The 20194-nt window shown below is 50.3% G+C and overlaps 1 protein-coding gene across 3 annotated transcripts; it reads left to right on the top strand.

The window, feature by feature from the left end:
• The first annotated feature begins 1921 nt into the window (after window positions 1-1921).
• Window positions 1922-10314, top strand: GJB6 (gap junction protein beta 6). Of its 3 annotated transcripts, XM_070800314.1 has the most exons (3): window positions 2666-2828; window positions 3637-3681; window positions 8943-10314. In XM_070800314.1, the coding sequence occupies exon 3, from the start codon at window positions 8957-8959 to the stop codon at window positions 9740-9742; it is 786 nt and encodes a 261-aa protein (XP_070656415.1). In that variant the 5' UTR covers window positions 2666-2828; window positions 3637-3681; window positions 8943-8956; the 3' UTR covers window positions 9743-10314. The 3 variants fall into 3 exon arrangements, with proteins under 3 accessions (XP_019827087.1, XP_070656415.1, XP_070656414.1); XM_019971528.2 differs by lacking the exons at window positions 2666-2828; window positions 3637-3681 and adding an exon at window positions 1922-2255; XM_070800313.1 differs by lacking the exon at window positions 3637-3681 and having other exon boundaries at window positions 2667-2828.
• The last annotated feature ends 9880 nt before the right edge of the window (window positions 10315-20194 follow it).

The raw sequence follows: 20194 nt of genomic DNA on the forward strand, positions 1-20194 counted from the left end.
CTGGCATTGAGCTGGCCCATTTTGGTCACCCGAGCAAATGCAACACAATCTCGTGGCTGCTCTGGAAGGTTCTTTCCTCGATGGTCCTGGAACAGCTGCCATCACTCCAGAGCAAAACTGCTCAGGCGGCATTGCGTGGATCCCATGTTGGAGTGGGAACGTAAGCAGTCCTTCTTCAAGAGCAAAAGCCGTTTCTAGGATCAGCTGTTGTGTCGAGAGACAAATCAATCAAGATGCAAGCCCTGATGGAGCCTCATCTGCTGAGTGGGAAGCACCCTGCCTGGTGCTGTGGAAATTAGAAAAGGTCTTGCCCGCTTGTCGCTCAGTCGTGTCTGACTCTGTGACCCCATGAACTGTAGCCTGCAGACTTCTCTGTCCACGGGATTCTCCAGGCAAGAATACTGCAGTGGGTTGCCATGCCCTTCTCCAGGGGACCTTCCTGACCCAGGGATCAAACGAAAGTCTCCTGAATTGCAGGCAGACTCTTTACTAGATGAGCCACCAGGGAAGCCCAGAAAAGGTCTTGAAATGCTTATAATCCCCAAAGATGTTTACAGCCTGCTTATAAAGTTGAGGTATTTTACTACACTAATGCTGTGCCTGGCTGGAACATTTGTCTGGTGGGGAGGCGGGGAAGGAGACTGGAAAAGGGCCTGTTGGAGGAGGGTGGAGGGTGATAGAGGACCCGCCAAACCTTCAAAGCCACAAACGCATGATGGCAGCAGGTCTGTCTCCTGGAAAAGCCCTGGAACAGATTTTTATCTCTCTCCACCCCTACCTACAAGACATTCCAGGGGCCCAACTGTGTTCTCTCTCTGTCTCCAAAGCAATTTTCAGAGAACTTCCTTCTCTTCAAATACAGTATTTAGGAAGAAGGGTTTTTAATATAGAGTCTTGGTTCAGCTTCCACCACCCCAGAGAGACATCTCAGGCCTCACCACCAACCCTCTGCCTTGGAGAAGTGCAGATGACAGCCCCTGGTTTGGGGAAGAGGGTAGGACTCAGTTACCAGTTCATTGAAATAAGCAAGACATGTCCCCTGTCTGCAGTGGGACAGGTTTGAACCTGTAAAGCCTGGTCTCTAAGTGGCTTCCACCATTCCCACCGCACTGGACCCTGTGGCCACTACCTGGGGCGCCCCTGGGGCTCCAAGGTGACCTGCTGGAGGTGGTGCGGGGGTGGCGGAGAAGGCCCTCTCTGCTTCCTCCGGAGGAGGTGGCAAAGGGTGGAAGTGACCAGTAAAACAACCGCTTTAATTCTTTTTTTTTTTAATTGGAGGCTAATCACTTTACAATATTTTATTGGTTTTGCCATACATCAACATGAATCCGCCACGGGTGTACACGTGTTCCCCATCCTGAACCCCTCTCCCACATCCCTCCCCATACCATCCCTCTGGATCATCCCAGTGCACCAGCCCCAAGCATCCTGTATAATTCTAACAAGCCGTCAGTAATGAATGAAGACCCACAGTCTCTGTGCCTCCAGGCTGCTCTCGGAGAGAGGGCCCTGCAGGCACCTGGCAAAGCGGGGGTGCGTCGGGCAAAGACACCGCCTCCCTCACGCTGAGCGCAACCCGTTCGGCCTCGGAAGCCTCGCTGCGGGCCCACCAGCCCGGGAGGTCCCTGGGGGACCCCAGTCAGGCCCCCAGGTTCTCAGTCGAGAAGCCGCCCTGCCCCAGGGCGGGCTCTGGCCCCCCAGTCCCCGGTGTTGCGGGGAGACCTGAGCCGCTTCACTAGTCCGGGACCAGACTGAGCCAGGCCGCGCGCCCCGCGACCCCAAATGGAGGAAGAAGAGGAGGCCTGCCCCGCACCCCGAGCCCCGCACCCCCGTGCGCCCCACACCCCGTGAGCCCCGCACCTCCATGCGCCCTCGTGAGCCCCGCACCCCCGTGCATCCCCGTGAGCCCCGCGCCCCCAACCCCCGTGTGCCCCGGGGCGGGCGCTCTCTGATCCCCGCGCGCTGGCCTCTCGCCTCCCGCCAGAGAAGCGTCAGGACAGAGGCGGGGTGGGGCGCGGTTAAAAGGCGCTGCAGGTGGGAGCCGGGCCATCCCCAAGAGGAGCGGGCGGAGGGCCCTGCAGACGCCCCATACCGCCGAGCCCGCGGCGCCCGGCCCTTCCTGCCAGTCCGGCTGCGACCGAGGCGGGGGCGCCGCCCTGGGACCCCGCGCCCAGAGCGCGCGCAGTAGGCGAGCGGCGGGAGCGGGGCGCGCCATCCATCTCGGCCGCAGAAATTGCATCCAGAAGCCGGAGCAGGTAGGTCGGCGCCCGCGGTCCCCTGGCCCTCAGCAACCCCCCTCCGCGCCCCTGTCGGCGACCCTGTTCCGGCGTACAGTCGGCCAGATCCTCCTGCGCCCCGCATCCTCCCGCCCGCCGCCGGCTTGCTCGCAGGAACGAGGATGGACTGGTTTGACTTTTCCCCGGGTCCCCCCGTACTTGCACAGCAGGTTTTATAGAAGCCTCACGCCGAGTGTGTTCAAGGGCCCCTTTTCCCCACTTCCTCTGCTGCGGTTTGGTGTGTCTTGGCTTTCACGGGTCACTGGCAAGGTCGGGCTCGCGTTTGGGGCCGCGGGACTAACCAACAAGCCCAGGGAGAACTGGCGGGAGTGGCCCGTGATGTCAGCCGGAGCGCCTGTGGGCCACACGTGACAAGAAAACAGTCACTGGACAACAGTAATTAAGTGTCACTGGTGACACATCTCAGTTAAAAGGCAGAGGCACCAAAGACCTCTTCCCTCTGGTGGGGGAGACGGGCCGGGTATCACCTGGCACAGGTGTGTGGTTGTGACCGGTTTGGCCGCCCTTCCTGGAGAGTGGACAGAGTGTGAGGTGAGTGCGGACGGAGTGTAAGATGAGTGTGAGCTGGACACATCTGTGGACCCCGAGGGGCTGGGGGCCTGCAACCACACAGGCAGGGGCCAGCGACCCTGGCATCGCCTCCCCAGGTGGCATTTCACTGTCAGTTGAGTGCCTGGTTGAATTCATCCAGGCGCCCTTGCTCTCTTTCTCAGGCAGACTTGATGCCACAGAAGCCTTTTCTTGCCCCAGCTCTGGCCAGTGTTCTAGAAGAGACTCCTGCCCCAGCCAGGCTCCTTAGAATTGCAGGACTCACAGAGCCTTGTGTGCTGCTCGTCCGGAGACTCTGGGGTGACATGGGAACCCTGCCAGGCAGGGGAGATGGGTTATGAAGAGAGGAGCCTGCGACATAACTGGGGGGGTCCCACTTGCCGTCACCCCGTTGACCCAACCCGGAAGATGCCAGTCGGTTCAGCTGCTCCACTGTATGAAAACAAAGTCTGATACCGGAAACGGGCACTTCATTCTCCTTTTCTGACTTTTCTGAATTATGAGAGCTTTAAGAAGGAAAAGAACCAGCAGAGGTTCTGACTGAACAATTTCAATAGGGTGTGAGGAGACTCACCACACTCCCCAGCTAGTTCTCAGTGTCCCAGGAGCTGTGAGTGGTTTGTATACTTTTGTTAAAATGTTAGAATGAAATTGTGGGAAAATAATTTCCAGCCCAGGGTTCCAAGTCTGCAAAGGTGACTCCATTGTCATGTTAAGATTTCTGTTTGACACACTTGATCCGTGAGAATGAAACTGGGTCCCTGAGGGCTTTTTCTGTTTTTATTCCCAGGATCATTTAACTCCAGCTGGACCTAAATGTTTGGAAGGCACACAGGTTTGCTTGAATGAACAGAAACGGCTAAATGGGAAAAAAAAAATTTTTTTTTTTAACTCTTTGAATTCTTAAATGGATTAAGAAGTACATATAATTCTATGAAGTATCCACTTTTATATTTAGACTCCATAGACTGGATTTTTTTTTTTTTCATTTTTACTGAGTTAATTTTGAAGAAGTATATGAGTCCTAAATCCATTTTATTTTTACTGGTCATTACTTTGAATGGACAGTTGATGAATTTTTGAGTACTAAAATTTAAAAATCAGCTATCACATTGTCCCCTTGGATGACTTGAGATTTCTAGAGACAAAAGGAAAAGACTCTTTTTGATTAAGGAGAGAGTTTAAGGTTGTTTTTTTTTTTCAGGCTGCTGACCTGGGGCTGAGGGAGTATATTTGATTCCTCAAATTCCATCTTCTTTTTCTTAAAGAAGGGAATGGGCTTGAGGTTCAGCATTGGGCATTCTTATCATTATTGTTTTTTTGTTATTATTATTTTGATAAGCAAAAGAATCCACACTAAAAATTTTATTTTTATTTTATTGTGTATTTGAAGTACGCAGCATCAGGAAACTGGCAGGGGCTAGACAACCCCCATAACAGTTCTGGGGATGAAGGAAAACTGGCACACCAGGGTCGTGCAGTGGACACCCAGGGAGGAGCCGAAGGGCTGTGCACAGCTACTCTTTCTCCCTCTTGGGTCACATACTCATTGCCCTCGAAAGGTGCACTGGGTTCCTGTTCCTGGGGGATGCTGAGTGCCACTGGAGGCGGGGTGATGGGTGATCGGTAATTGATGGTGCAGGAAAACAATGGCCTGGAAGAGGGACCCTCACCTGGAGTCCTCTCTGGCCGAAGAGCCGTGAGTCCTTGACCGGAGCCCAGGGTGCTGGTTTTGCATTGGCCTGATTGCCTCTTATCAGCACAGGCTTTTCCATCATCCAGAGCTGATGCAGACGCAGTGAGGAGTGTCCTGTCCTCAGGTCCATCAGAGACTCGGGGATGAGTCATTGGAGGGAGTCCTGCCCTAGGAAATCTTCGCCTGGAGGCGGGTGCTGAAGGATGCGGTCGTTCCTGGGCCTTTAGTTTAGCTTCTGTTACCAGTGACACTGGAACAGCTTTGTCAGCCAAACTAGTTGTGAATAAATAAGTTTTAAAACAAAAAACTATTGCTGAGGCGGAATGTTAATGGACCTAAACTATTTGAATTGTAAGAGGGAAGCACAGTCTCTCTTCCTAGCACTGTCTCTTCATAAGTCAGGTCCCTGGTTCCCTATTTTCAGAGCAAAGCACTTGGGCTGCAGCCATGTGTCCAGTGAATACAGACACCACACAGCCCAGTGGTCTTTGCCTCCAGGAGGTTGAGCGTCACCATCTTCCTACAGCTGGAGACTGGGGCCGAGCAAACCTACTCTTTCCTTAAAGGAGAGTCAGGAAGGCGCCAGTTGAAAGAAACCAATCTGGGCCACAAGGAAAGAGTTAATATTGTACTTTTTATTGAAAAAGCTCCTCCCGTTGGCTGCAGCCTGCTTGAAGCCTGAAAGGAAAGAGGCGCTTTGTTTAATACTAATTGTGGTGGTTCCGAGGCAGGCAGTTATTATGGAAAGTAATTTCCCCTGCAGGTCTCCTGCAACCAAAATGTTTCCAACAGGCTCAGCCCTGGCTCTCCTTCAGGGGATGGGGGGCTGCCCTCGGTCCTGGCGTGGAAGAGGCCTGGGGGCAGCAGCTACTGCCCAGCTGCTGGGTCCACACCCCCAGCTAGTCCCCTAGTGCTCCTAGTACAGAAGCCTCCAGGATGACAGACACCAGGAAGGGTGCGGACAGCCTAGGAAGATACTCTTTCTTTATTTAAAGGCAAATTGCTGATTTTAGTCAAAGTCCCCAGAGAAGTTGAAAGAAATAAAGCTGCCGCCAGGATAATTGTCCCTGTTTCTTAAGGAGATGCTCCAGGGGCAGGAGTGAAGGAATCTGCTCTAGAAAGTGGGGTCCTTACTTGGGGGGTGACCTCCTGACCTCTCCCTTGACGTCAGCCTCTCTGAATCCCTCCTAACCAGTGTGGCCTCTGGCTCTTGGGTTGGGGGGTGGGTGGGGGCTGTGCCTTTCTCAGGCAGCTGTGAAGAGAGAACTCAGGGAGGAAAGAGCCTTCTTACCAGTGGGAGAGTTTAAATTCTCTACACTTCGAAGAGTTTGAGAAACTGTGACCTTTATTTGATCAATCAAAAGCTTGCTGGTTGGGCATTGAGTCCACCCCACTTTTGTGGGAGAGGTCTTCTGGTTAACCGGAGAACATCTCCACCTTGTGAACAGACAGAAGGGACTTTCCGGGTGAGCGGCCACCGTGAAGTATGTCCAGACATCAGACGACCACGTTTCTTCCTCCCACTGGGCGTATCCCAGTGCTTCCAGAGGGCGAGGATGATGGCTGGGAGGATTTATTCTGACAACTTTCACCAGGAGCTGAGTCAATCCTACAGTCCACATCGTCTCCAACAAGGCTTTTAGATCAAAGACTCATTACCGTGGACTTGGAAATTCATCAGCCCATGGGGTCAGTGGTCTGAGCCTGGGACCAGTGTTCCCCACCAAGGTCCCCATGTCCCCACCCTCTGGGCACTCATACCGACTCCAATCAAAACTTTAAGGACCAGAAACTGCAACTTTAAAGAGTAGAAACTGCAACTTTAAAGAGTGTGCTTTTAAAGAGGTGTGCTTGTTTTTCCTCAGCTCTTTTTTCCAAAAAAGCAAAAACCTGGCTTTCTGACTGCAGATCTGCCTTTGGGTCCTGTCCTGGATCCACATAGGAGTCAAGCCTCTGGCTGCGAGCACCCACGGGGCTCCTTCCAGCTCTGCCCCACCTCCAGGTCGATGCCCCTCTGCGTACAGGTCTTTCCGGGAACATGAGTGAAGAGCTGCCTGGGGAAACTGGGCTCCACTGTCCTCACCAGCCTGAGCTCTCGAACCTTTCCAACACCTTGTCATGCGGGTGTCCCTCATGAGGGACACGAGAACACTGGCTGCAGCAGTTGGCACACCCTGGACACACAGCCAGCTTCTCACAGTGTGAGAGCCCCCTTGGCCGGGACCCTGCTGGGCCCGGGGATTAAAGGGTGATGGCTGATGTCTGCATCCAGCAGATGCTCAATGAGTGCTGACCAGCGCTTAGGGTCTGTCGTTTGGTTGGCCCTGGTGACGGAAGGGAGGGAGGGAGGGCTTTCCCTGTACTTGGCTCTGACTGTTCTGGACAAAGAAAAAGACAGAAGAGGATGCTTCCAGCACTCTGTGCTCCATCCCCCTGCCCAGTGAGCGCCCATCTCACCCCCACCAGACAGTAGAGGAGGGTCCCATGCAGGGTGACGTGGATGGAGGCACGGCCTCCTGAGACCTTGAGTCTTCCCAAGAACATGTGCTCTAAAAGTCAAACCAAGGGCAAAAGACGAATTTCTCAGACTGCCAACCAAAATGGGGGCATCCTTTCACAGTATAGGATGTGAGAGAGCTGGCTTCTGAACACACCTGGGTATACCTGGGCTCAACTGGATACACTTGGACTCACCTGGGCTCACCTGAGTGCAACTGGGCACCACCTCCACCTCCCCAGTTGCCTCCTAGTATTAGCCAGTATGATGCCAAGGAAGCAGGTGGTGGACAGAGTGGGGGACCCTAAAGAGACTGTGGGGAGTCAGCCTGAAAGAGAGGAGCCTGACCCACATTCAAGTGCAAGAAAGTCTCCTGGGGTGGTGGACAAAAGGTTTTTGGGGGCATCTCCCTGTAAATGGGCATGAGAACCTGGTGAGCATGTTTTTTCTGAGGAGATGGTCTTTCCCTTTTAGAAGATTCTCAAAGGGTCCATTCTCCTCTGTTCTGAGTAGATGCTGACCAGCTCTCAGGTCTGCTTTTGGCGGTGCGGAGGCATCCACCATGTGAACTGTGCAGGTTCACAGTGGAGGCTCTACCTCAGGATACTGGATCAGGGTGTTGTCGGGGGGAACCCCACTGCAGGAGGGGCTGGCCCTCCACTTGTAGCTCTCGGTGTGAACTTGGAGCCCATCAGCATGGACCGGCACTTCCAGTGACGGGAGAGCAAAGTCAGCCTGTTTGTAGAAGCCTGTGGTTCTCTTCTGGAAGAGGGTCTTGGAGTAGCTATGGTACTAGGCTTCCTGAGAGCACGTGATTATGACAAATAATGTTGTTCGAGTCCCTTCTTAGTTTGCTGGGTAAAATGAATGATTTTTTTCCCCTCGGATAAGCCATTTAATGCATAAAATCTACTGAGAAACCTGTGATCCCTTGACCAGAGTGAAACGAGAATTAAAAGGGAGCTTATAAACGAATGTGTTTGCCTGTGTTCCTGGGTCAGTGTCAGGCAGCAACCTAACTTATAATTCGACTTCAGCTGAATCAAGATGAAGTCAGAAGGAGAAAAACAAAAATATCCTGTGTTAATGCATGTATGTGGAATCTAGAAAAATGGTACAGATGAACCTATTTCCAGGGCGGCAATAGAGACACAGACGTAGAGAACGGATTTGTGGACACAGAGTAGGAAGAGAGGGAGGGACGAACTTGGAGATTAGAATTGACGTCTATATACTGCTGCTGCTGCTGCTAGGTCGCTTGAGTCGTGTCCGACTCTGTGAGACGGCAGCCCACCAGGCTTCCCTGTCCCTGGGATTCTCCAGGCAAGAACACTGGAGTGGGTTGCCATTTCCTTCTCCAATGCATGAAAGTGAAAAGTGAAAGTGAAGTCGCTCAGTTGTGTCCGACTCTATCGACCCCATGGACTGCAGCCTACCAGGCTCCTCTGTCCATGGGATTTTCCAGGCAAAAGTACTGGAGTGGGGTGCCATCGCCTTCTCCAGATGTCTATACACTACCATGTGTAAAATAGATATTAATAGCTAGCAGGCAGCTATTGTATAACACGGAGCACTCAGCTCTGCTCTGTGATGACTAGACAGGTAGAATGGAGGGTGGGAGAGAAGGGATTTATGTATACATATAGCTGATTCACTTTGTTGTACAGCAGAAACTAACACAGCATTGTAAAGCAATTATATTCCTTTTTTTTTAAAAAAAGATGATCCTAAACCCTTATGAGAACTTGAGAGTGTTCTCAGGGTGGGTATTCCCCGCCACCAGAGACCTGCCTACTCGCAGGCAAGAGGGTGATGTCAAGAGAAAGGCTCCCGTCTGTGACATTAGAGCTGTTTTACACGGAGGGACCATCCCACTCACAACGCTTTGTTCTCACCTGAGCAGGGTGAAGCGGCAGCATGGACTGGGGCACTCTGCACACGTTCGTCGGGGGCGTGAACAAGCACTCCACCAGCATCGGGAAGGTGTGGGTCACCGTCCTCTTTGTCTTCCGCGTCATGATCCTGGTGGTGGCCGCCCAGGAGGTCTGGGGGGACGAGCAGGAGGACTTCGTGTGCAACACCCTGCAGCCCGGGTGCAGGAACGTGTGCTACGACCACTTCTTCCCCGTCTCGCACATCCGGCTCTGGGCGCTGCAGCTCATCTTCGTGTCCACGCCTGCCCTGCTGGTGGCCATGCACGTGGCCTACTACAGGCACGAGGCTGCCCGGCGATTCAGGCGGGGCGAGACGAGGAGTGAGTTCAAGGACCTGGAGGACATCAAGCGGCAGAAGGTCCGGATCGAGGGCTCGCTGTGGTGGACCTACACCAGCAGCATCTTCTTCCGCATCGTCTTCGAGGCTGCTTTCATGTATGTCTTCTACTTCCTGTACAATGGGTACCACCTGCCCTGGGTGCTGAAGTGCGGCATTCAACCCTGCCCCAACCTGGTGGATTGCTTCATCTCCCGGCCCACCGAGAAGACGGTCTTCACCATCTTCATGATCTCCGCATCCGTCATCTGCATGCTGCTCAACGTGGCCGAGCTGTGCTACCTGCTGCTCAAAGTGTGTTTCAGGAGGTCCAAGCGAGCGCAGACGCAGAAAGCACCCCCCAACCACGCCCTCAAGGAGAGTAAACAGAACGAGATGAACGAGCTGATTTCCGAGGGCGGGCAGAACGCCATCACCGGGTTTCCCAGTTAAACAGTGGAAGGCACCGCATAACTGGCTTTCCTAATTCATAGACACCTGAGTTAACTTCCTGTAGAATAACCGGGACGGGACCATGTGGTCCGTTCTTGACAACCAGGCCATGGTGTGACTTTACATGTGGGTTTCAATGGACAGTCTGACATGGGGGTATTTCCTGAAAACTTAAGGACATAACTGATGTCGATAAAGGACATTCATCTAGAAATCGATACTTTTATTAGGAGAAGATATTTTTATAGGATTGAATGTTTTAGTTCTGAATTTATATAAAGTATTTTTATAATGACTGGTCTTCTTTACCTGGAAAAACACAGTTAGTTTTCGAATCATCCCATAAGTGTCTAATATTTGAACTTACTCTGTCCTGTTGTAGATATCTGCATTGTCGTGAGCTGTCGTGGCTGTTAGGGTGGAAAGTGTTTGCTGTACAATGTATTTTCACTGCTTTCTGGGCATGGCCAGAGCTATATGGAAGGGGGAAGCTTTTCAAATGGGTGATTTGCAATCCTTATGAACAGCTGATGCAAGAATACACTCTCAATAAAGATGAGTCCGTTGCTGAAGCCATCTGGCTCAGGGTTTCTGTTCCATCTGGGGTGTCACATCCCTGGCGACCTGATCAGTGGGTTGGAGCAGTTGCCGGGGAGGCTGCGGGCTTGAGGCCGGAGTGGCTGGAGTCCATGGACTCCTGCTCTCTCTTCACGTCCCTTGAGGAGGGGAGGGTTAGGGTCAGTTGCTCCAGGACAAGGAAAGTGTCCTCAGGGTCAGCCCAGCCTTGACGGAGGCGGATGGGGAGGTTACACCCTTCTGTTGGGGGAGGGGCCCCTTCGGTCCATGGTGACCAGCAAGCACCCAGCTCTATGCCCACAGGTGGTATTGGGGTTCATGGGTGGACACAGATGCTCTTAGTGAGGGCATTGGGGCACCACCCAGGACCGGTCACTCCGCAGATGTCGCACACTAGGGCCACCCCTGTGAAAGCATGCAGTTGGCACACGGGCTAAGTGTAGAGACACCTAGAAAGCAAGGGATGGTCTCCAGGGTTCCAGACCCTGGAGTAGACCCCAGAAAAACAAAACGGTAAGTCTCATTTCCTTCAGAGTCTGAATTTCAGACATACTCTCTCATCCATAAATATTTAAGTAGTGATCCACAAAAATCAAGATCTAACCTATAAAAACAAAGCCACAAGGACTTCCCTGGCAGTCCAGTGGTCAGCACTCTGAGCTTCCGCTGCAGGGGACTTGGGTTAGATCCTGGATTGGGGAGCTAAGATCCCACAGGCCACATGGCACAGCCAATAAAAGCAAAACTACAATCTCCACGTGCAAAATCCAGCCGGCATCCGTAATCCCGGTGACGGTTTTTCTGGATAAACGGCTGTTTGCACAGGTCTCCGGAAAAGCCCACAGACAGGAAGGGGGAGCATTGGGAGGTGGGTGAGACGGCCCTGGTGGCACCCCTCCGCGTGGGAGAGGTATTTCCTCTCGGGGCTCTCAGCCGGCCCCTGCCTCTTCCATTTTCCATCTCTTCTCTGCTCCTTCACCATCCTCAATGCTCCTGCTCCCAGAGCCGTCTCTGGCCACCCATCAGGGTCTGAGGCGGTGGTTACACTGCCTACCTCCCCCCGCCCCCCACCTCCCAGCGCCTCCCCCCAGCCCGGAGGGCCTGTGACGCTCTGACACCAGCGCAGTGGCTTCTCCTTGAGGCACTGCCCCAACCCTGCACTGGCTCCTCCCCTCCTCTGAGGGAGACCTTTCCTTCCCTTCCTGCACCCTTCCTTATGAGATGTTATCCCCACTTGACAGATGAGGCCACTGCGGTCAAAGAGGTCAAATAACTTGTCCAAGCTCACCCAGCTAATAAGCAGCAGAGCCAAGGTTCAAAGCAGGCTGACGGTGTCCGGGGTCGGTGCCCTCACTGCGGGCTCCCAAAGCTCCTTGCTTGGGGACCATGACACCACGAGGCCATCCCCTCCCACCTGGCTCCAGCAACCACCTGGATGACTCTAAAGCAAATCCCAGACAGATGATTTCATCTGGAGATATTTTTGTATGGATCTTTAAGGAGTATAGACTAAACTTTTAAAACAAAAACACAATGCCACCTTCACACTAAAAAGCCAGTCTATGTTCATAATTCCCAAATTGTCCTATTGATGCTCTTTTCTTTTTTAAATTAAACTTATTATTTTGAGGTAATTATAGACTCACATGTAGACATAGGGCTTCCCTGGTGGCTCAGTGGTAAAGAATCTGCCTACAATGCAGGAGACCCCAGTTCAATCCCTGGGTCAGGAAAATCCCCTGGAGAAGGGAAAGGCAACCCACACCAGTATTCTTACCTGGAAAATCCCATGGACAGAGGAGCCTGGTGGGCTACATCCATGGGGTCTCAAAGAGTCAGACACAACTGGTGTGCTCCTTTCCTGAGTGTTCAGTCATGTCTGACTCTTTGCAATCCTGTGGACTGTAGCCTGCCAGGCTCCTCTGTCCAGGGGATTTCCCAGGCAAGAATGCTGGAGTGGGTTGCCATTTCCTCCTCCAGGGGATCTTCCCCACCCAGGAATGGAGCCTGCATCTCCTGTACTGCAGGCGGATTCTTTACCACTGAACCAGTGGGGAAGCCCGTGGCCCTTTTATACCCACACCCAGTAACCCCCTCTTCCGATCCCACCCACTCCTAGAAACCACTAATCTGCTCACCATTTCTCTGATTTCATCATTCCAAAAGTTGCATGGAAGGAATCATGCAGTGTGCAAGGACTGGGACTGGACTTTTTTTCCTCAGTGTTATTCTCTGGAGGTTTACACGGGCCTGACACCAAGAGCTTGTCCCCATGGCTGGACTGCATGGTGGTTGCACATTTCAGTTTTTAAAAATCACCAAGATGTTTTCCAGAGTAACTGCATCATTACACATCCCCACCAGCAACATCTGAGTCACCAGGTCTTTCTTGAGCTTCTTTAGCATTTGGTGTGGTCACTACGTTCCATTTATATTTCATTTAGCCTTTTTTTTTAGTAACCATTTTTCTAATTGAAGTATAGTTAACAGTTAATTTACAGTGATGTGTTAGTTAGCTTCAGGTGAACAGCAAAGTGATTCAGTTTATATATATAAACTGAATATATGTATATTCTTTATCAGATTGCTTCACATTATAGGTTATTACAAGACACTGAATATAGCTTCCATGTCATTTTGTCATTGTGATAGGCATGTTTCATGTGCATTTCCTAAATGGCTATTGAACTTGACCACATTTTGGTGTTTATTTGCCATCTCTCTGTCCTCTTCATGTCTTTCACTCATTCTCTAACTGGGTTGTTTTTCTACTGTTGAAGTTTTGAGAGATTTGGACTGTGAAGAAGGCTGAGCACCGAAGAATTGATGCTTTTGAACTGTGGTGTTGGAGAAGACTCTTGAGAGTCCCTTGGCTGCAAGGAGATCCAACCAGTCCATTCTGAAGATCAGCCCTGGGATTTCTTTGGAAGGAATGATGCTAAAGCTGAAACTCCAGTACTTTGGCCACCTCATGCAAAGAGCTGACTCATTGGAAAAGACTCTGATGCTGAGAGGGATTGGGGACAGGAGGAGAAGGGGACGACAGAGGATGAGATGACTGGATGGCATCACTGACTCGATGGACATGAGTCTGGGTGAACTCCGGGAGTTGGTGATGGACAGGGAGGCCTGGCATGCCGCGATTCATGGGGTCACAAAGAGTCAGACACGACTGAGCGACTGAATGAACTGATATACTGTAAATATGAGTCCTTGGACAGAGATAGTGGTTTGTAAATATTTTTCACTCTGTGACTTTTCTTTTTGTCTTTTTAATAGGGTCTTCTGAAAAGCAACAGATTTTCGTTTTAATGAAGTTGAAAGTTCTTTTCACTTTATGGGTTGTGGCTTTGGTGTCAAGTCTAAGAACTCTTTGCCTAGTCCTAGAGTCCAAAGTTTTTTCCTATGATTTTGCTAAAAGCCGTCTAGTTTTATGCTCTACATTGAAGTCTGTGGTCATTTTTTTTGTTAATTTTTATAAAAGGTCTGAGACTTTTTAACAGATGAGGTTCATTTGTAGCCTGCCGGCATCCAGCTGCCCAGCATTACGTGATGAAAGGTGCTCTTCCCCTATTGAGTGGCTTTTGCATTTTGTTAAAAATCAACAGGGCACTTTTTGTGTGGGGCTACTTCTCGGTTCTCTGTTCCTCTGACCCCTGTTCTCTCACCAGCACCACGGACCAGATTCTTGTGCTACATAAATAAGTCATGAATGCCAGAGCGATTCCTCCCTCTCTATTCTCCTTTTTCAAACTTTCTCAGCTATTCTATTTCCTTTGTCTTTCCATATAAACTTTATAATAATTTTGTCTGTATTTACAAAAAAATTTGCTGCATTTTTTATTGCTGTGTTTTTTTATTAAAAAACATTAAACTTGTATATCAATTTGGAGAGAAATTGACATCTTTATTTTGTCAAATCTTATCCGTAAACACAGCATGTTTGTTTATTTACATCATCTTTGATTTCTTTCATCAGCATCTCATAGTTTTCAGCATAGGAGTCACAAACATTTTATTTTATGTAAAAAGTAAAAAGATTTACTTTTAAGTATTTCATTTCCTTTGAGTGATCATGAATAGCATTATAATCTCAGTGTTCACATGTTCATTGCCGGTATATAGAAATAAATGTACTTCTTGGTTTATTTGCTGTATCCTGTGATCTTGCTGAATTCATGTATCAGTTCTGGAGTTTTACAGTTTCCCCAGGATTTATGTATAGACAGTCATATCATCTGCAAATAGGGGTAGTTTGTGTTTTTGTTTTTATTTTGGCTGCGCTGAGTCTTTGCTGCTGGGCGTGGGCCTTCTCTAGTTGCGGAGAGTAGGGGTTACTCTTCATTGTGGTGGGTGGGCTTCTTGCTGCAGAGGCTTCTCTTGTTGCAGAGCACAAGCTCTGGGTGCCGGGGCTTCCGTAGTTCTGGTGAATAGGCTTTGTTGCCCCATAGCACATAGTCACGAAGAGTTGGACACAACTGAGTGACTTCACTTTCACTTTTCACTTTCATGCATTGGAGAAGGAAATGGCAACCCACTCCAGTGTTCTTGCCTGGAGAATCCCAGGGACGGGGAAGCCTGGTGGGCTGCCGTCTATGGGGTCGCACAGAGTCGGACACGACTGAAGCGACGCAGCAGCAGCAGCAGCAGCAGCAGCACGTAGGATCTTCCTGGACCAGGGATGGAACGCACGTCCCTTGCGTTGGCAGGTGGATTCTCATCCACCAGGGAAGTCCTCGAGATAGTTTTATCTCTTCCATTATGGTTTGTGTATCTTATATTAATTTTTCCTGCCATGTAGCCCTGGCTAGAACCTCAGGCACTGTGTTGAATAGGAATGGTAAAAGCAGAAATTCTTGCTCCTGATCTCAAGGGGGAAGGTTCATTCTTTCACCACTAAGTATGATGTTAACTGTAGGGTTTTTGTTGATGCTTGCTATCAAGTTGAGAGAGTTCTCCTCTGTTCCTATTTTTCTGAGAGTTTGTATCATGAATAGGTGTGGAATTTTGTGGAAAAAACTTTTGCACTGCATGATATGATTGTGTGACTTTTTCTTTAGCCCATTAACATGATGGATTACCTTATCTTCATACAGAAACAACCTTGCATCCTTGAAATGAACCTCTTTGGTCACGGTGTGTGATCCTCTTTATATATTCAATGAAAAATTCATTTGCTAATATTTTATTAAGCCTTTTTACATCAACATTTGTGGGGGATACTTGTCTGTAGCTTCCCCCTCCCTTTTTTTTTCTGTCATTGTCTGGTTTGGTGTCCAGGTAACACCAGCAATACAAAACGAACTGGGAATGTTCTCGCCTCTTCTGTCTTCGCAAAGAGGTCATGCAGAACAGGTGTGATCCTTCTTTAAACGTTTGGTGGAATTTCCCAGTAAAACTATCTGGGTCTGGACATTTCTTGAGAGTTTTAAGAAACTCTCAAGAAATGTAATTAAGATTACACATTCAAAATCCTTAATAGTTAAAAGGATCTTCATATAATCTATTTCATATTTGGTGAGTGTTTTTTGAGAGAATGACCCAGTTCATCTAACTTGCAAGTCTATAAGTATAGAATTGTTTACAGTACTCCTTGTTATCCTTTTCATGTCCTTATGGTCTATACTGATGTGCCCTCTTGATGCCTGTTACTGGTAATTTGTCTTCTCTCTCTTTCCCCCTTTGTCAGTCTTGCTAGTTCATCAATTCTATTGATATTTCTGGCTCTTTGTTTATTCAATTTGCTCTATTCTTTTTCTGTTTCAGTTTAATTGATTTCTGCTCTTTCCTTTATTATTTTCTTTCATTTTCCTTGGGCTTATTTTTCACTTTTCCATTTATTGAAATGGGAGCATAGATGGTTGAGTCTTTCCTTCTTCACTCCTGTTTGCATTAATCTCCTCTCAACACACTTGTACTGTATCCCCAAAATTTTGATACAATCAATTTTTAATTTTCATTCAATACACTGTATCAACCCATGGTTTATTTAGAAGAGTGTTTTAGTTTCCAAGTGTTCAGAGATTTTTCTGTTTTCTTTCTTTCCATTTTTTATTGATTAATAATTGTTGATTTACACTTTGATTCCACTGTGATCAGAGAACACACTACCGTTTCAATTATTTTAAATGTTCTGAGATTTTTCAGTGGCCCTGTATTAAGCCCACCTTTTCCTTCTGATGTTTTGGTGCCTGTGGCCTCCCTAACTCTGGGGAGATGGCCCCTCCCAGGGCTGGGGAATTCCTAGAGACAGCAGACAACTCTTCTGTGATGTGCACTTTTCATGAGCCACTGACCAACCCCAAACCCTCTCCCACTCCTGCAACCTCCTCCCTCAGGCTGTCACTTGCCCGGCCAGTGCCCCCCTGCCCTCACACCCACCCCCCCTGCCCTCATCACCCCAGGCCAGGCCCCAGCTGAGCCACCAGAACACTTCACATTGACCCACCCTCAGCCAGGCTGTCACCTGCCCTCCCCAGGACCACAGGCCAGGGCCTGCCTGGACTTCTATCCAGCATTTACAGCTATTGCTTTTTTTTTTGGAGTAAAGTACATTTATTTTTTATCTGATTTCCAGGATTTAAGTTTTACTTGGCTAGAAGAATTGGAAAAGTACATCAAGCACCTTCCTGGAAGTGAAAATTCCCTTTTGAAACAGCAGCCAACCCGAGGTCACTGAAGCCCGGGCAGCAACTTGTTCCTGCGCCTCTTTATGCTGCTCATTACCCTCCCCTTCTGTTTTCCTGCGAGTTTTTTTTCCTCAGAATCTGGGTCATTTGTCTCCCAGAGTTTCTCACAGGCTGGACTTTGTGGCTTGCATATTCATGGTGGTGTACATGGTCTTCCATCCTCGTGTTTTCTACAATATAAACCAAGAGTCGATGTGACATTGGGATTATTCCAGAGTCTCTCTTACTGGTGTCTCGGTGCTCCCGTATGGAGCATTCCTGAGGGCCATTTATGCCACCCCACCCCTCCATCAGCCCCCCAGCCCCCACCCCCCTCCACTCCTCATCCTTCCCTCAGCCCCCTCCACCCCCACCCCTCACCCTCCACCCCCCACCCCTCACCCCCCTCCACCCCCCACCTCCCGGGCATCATGCCAGCTCCCTCCTCCCATCTGTCCTCCTCCTTCCCAGGACACCCCCACCACAGGGTCACTGTGGGCTTTGTGCTCCAGGGTCCTTGCTTCTCCACTAGGGTGGGGGCTCTGTGCAGGGCAGAGCCAACCCTGCTCCCTGTACCCCCAAGACACAGTCCTTCACACCGCAAGCACTGGCACTGGGCACCGAGCACTGAGCATGAGCACCAGGCACCAAGCAATAAGCACAAGCACCAAGTACCAAGCACGAGCACTAGCACTGAGCACGAGCACCGGTGGGGGTGTGTGTGCAATCCGCTGGGGTCTTGCTCACAACCCTCTCTCCCCAGCTTGGGGGCCAGGGCTGTGGGAAGCTTATCCCCCACCCTCCCAAGGGGGACTAAAGTCTCAGAGAAGACCTCCCAGCCGAGGCTGCCTCAGCACCCAGGACACCTATCTGCAGACAGCCTCAGCACCCAGGACACCTATCTGCAGACACGGCTGCCCAAGGCCTTTTCAGGTCACTGTCAGAGGGGACATAGGAGAAGTGACAGAATGCCTTGGAGCCATTCAGATGTAAGAGCACAACAGGAAACTCTCCACCGTGAGGAACTAAAGTTAACGGTGAAACCAAAGCCAAGAGTCTTTGTAAAGATGACATTGCAGACCTCATAGACTCCATCATTAATCAACCTCAGAAATGTGAAGCTTCTTGTTAACCTAAATCATTTCTGGGTGTGATTTATTAGACAGACACGAAAATAATTTATTTCTAGCTTTTCTGCTATCATACCTGGATTTGGGGTTAAGGTGGTTTAAAATGTAGTTAGCACTCAGCTGTAAGTGAGGTTTCTTTGTATGCGGTTACCCTTACTCACCTCATTAGCTAAGAGATTAGTTTCTACCCAAAACATGAATACAACCAGAGACAGTGTTGACATTCAGAAAGAGGAAGACCTAAGTCAAGAAGGGAATTGGTTTTCTCTGGATGAACTTCAGCCCCGAAAGGACCTGGAACGGCCTGGATTCTGTTCTGGGGGCCAGGGGCAGGGGCGCCCAGCAGTCGTCAGGAGCCAACATCTGTGTTCAGTGCTCACACCACAGAGATGATCCTGGCCACCTGCCAGGCTCCTCCTCACCAGACGCTGGGGTCTGGGGCTTTATCCCATTGCGCCTTTGCCCTGGACGCCATGGTTCCGATCCAAACAGGAGGCAGACACTGTGCAGGCAGAGTGGACATCGTAGGGTCAGGATCCGAGTTTCTCTGAAGCACGTCTGTCAAGACAATGCCAAGTTCAGGCACAAAACCATGAGGACAAACTAACGTGGATCACAGACCACGGTTCCCACCTCTACTGGGACAGCCTCTCCGGCCCCACAGCCCGGGAATCTGCATGTTTAACAAGCTCTTGAGCTGGTTTTTACATGGCCAGCCTGGTTCCACCTTCCCACAGAGCAGTCAGATCTCAGTGTCATTCATAGCACCTGTCCCAGGGTCACTCCAGGGTCAAGTTCAGCCAGCCCAGGGTGGGGGGTCCTACATTCCCACCTCCCCTGCATGGGGAGCCTCATGCTAGACTCACAGACACGTGGAATTTCAGGCAGGAACAATTTCAAAAACAATTGTATCCCATACCTCTGAGACCCTGGCACGCAGGATGATAAAACCTGCACCTACCCGAGGGCCTGACTCTTCCCTTTGCAGCCCCATGGACAGAAGATGAGTCTGTCCTCCCAGCGGCTTAAGCAGCCAGTCCCACTTGTGGGGAGTGTCTTGGCTGTCCTGTCTCTGCCCTGGGAGGGCGTCCGGTGTGGTCACTCAGCACATACCCTGCGGACGGCCGGGCCCTCACTCTCTGCATAGATGAAACCGCACTAAAGCTGCTGAGAAGCGCTCTTGGGGACCTGCCGTCCTTCTTCATTCCTCGGAACCAGACCTCAGCCGCCCTTTCCTGCCAGCTCCTTTGCTTTGTTCTCTGACTGCTATCTGCTTTCTCCTCCCTTTCAAAGGGTTCTCCTTATCTTCCCCGACATAGGCAGGAGGTCAGGAGCCAAGTCCATCATGCGGTGACAGCCCGTTGTCCTAGTTTGCCCTGGGTCAGGGGGCTGCGGCTCTGGCAGGTCCAGAGCCGGGGCCTGGTGGCAGGTGAGCCTGGGCCCGCGGTTTCAACCACAGTGGATGTCTGGACCACATCTTCCCTCGAGGATGGAGGCAGATGTCTCCCACAGCTGTCTCTTCCCCAACACTTATTCCCTCCTTTATCAAATCGAATCCCTTTAAACCCAGGAGGACTCTAATTTCTCTAGCTTCTCCTGCAAGCCGGGTGCTAGGCTGGACTAGAAATACCCTCTTGGAGTTGTGTGATGAGGTAAATCTAAAGCACTGAGCACAGTTCAGGAAATCCAGCCACGTGTCAGTGGCTCACCCGTTCGCACTGGATATACCCAGGGAGTCCTCCCTTTGTGTCTGTGCGTTCTGTATGTCAGTCACACAACCTAGTTAGTCATTCAGATCCATTACCTCTGCAACAGTCTATCTTTTCCTTTGGTAAACTGTAGGCAGGGACTATGTTGTTCCAAAGCCTAGCAACCTAATAACCTCGTGTGCAATGTCATGGAGCCTGTGAGGAAAGATGGATGTTTCCCACCAGATGATGCTCAGATCCTCCAGGCTGACCCACAGCATCTCCACCTACCACCCACTGAACAGATGGAGCATCACTAAGGAGAGGGGGTCCAAGCGCCACCACCACGGATCAAAGGCCACAAAGAAACAACGAAAGGCTGTATATTTA

Source organism: Bos indicus, chromosome 12 (assembly GCF_029378745.1).
Source record: "Bos indicus isolate NIAB-ARS_2022 breed Sahiwal x Tharparkar chromosome 12, NIAB-ARS_B.indTharparkar_mat_pri_1.0, whole genome shotgun sequence".
Lineage (NCBI taxonomy): Eukaryota > Metazoa > Chordata > Mammalia > Artiodactyla > Bovidae > Bos > Bos indicus.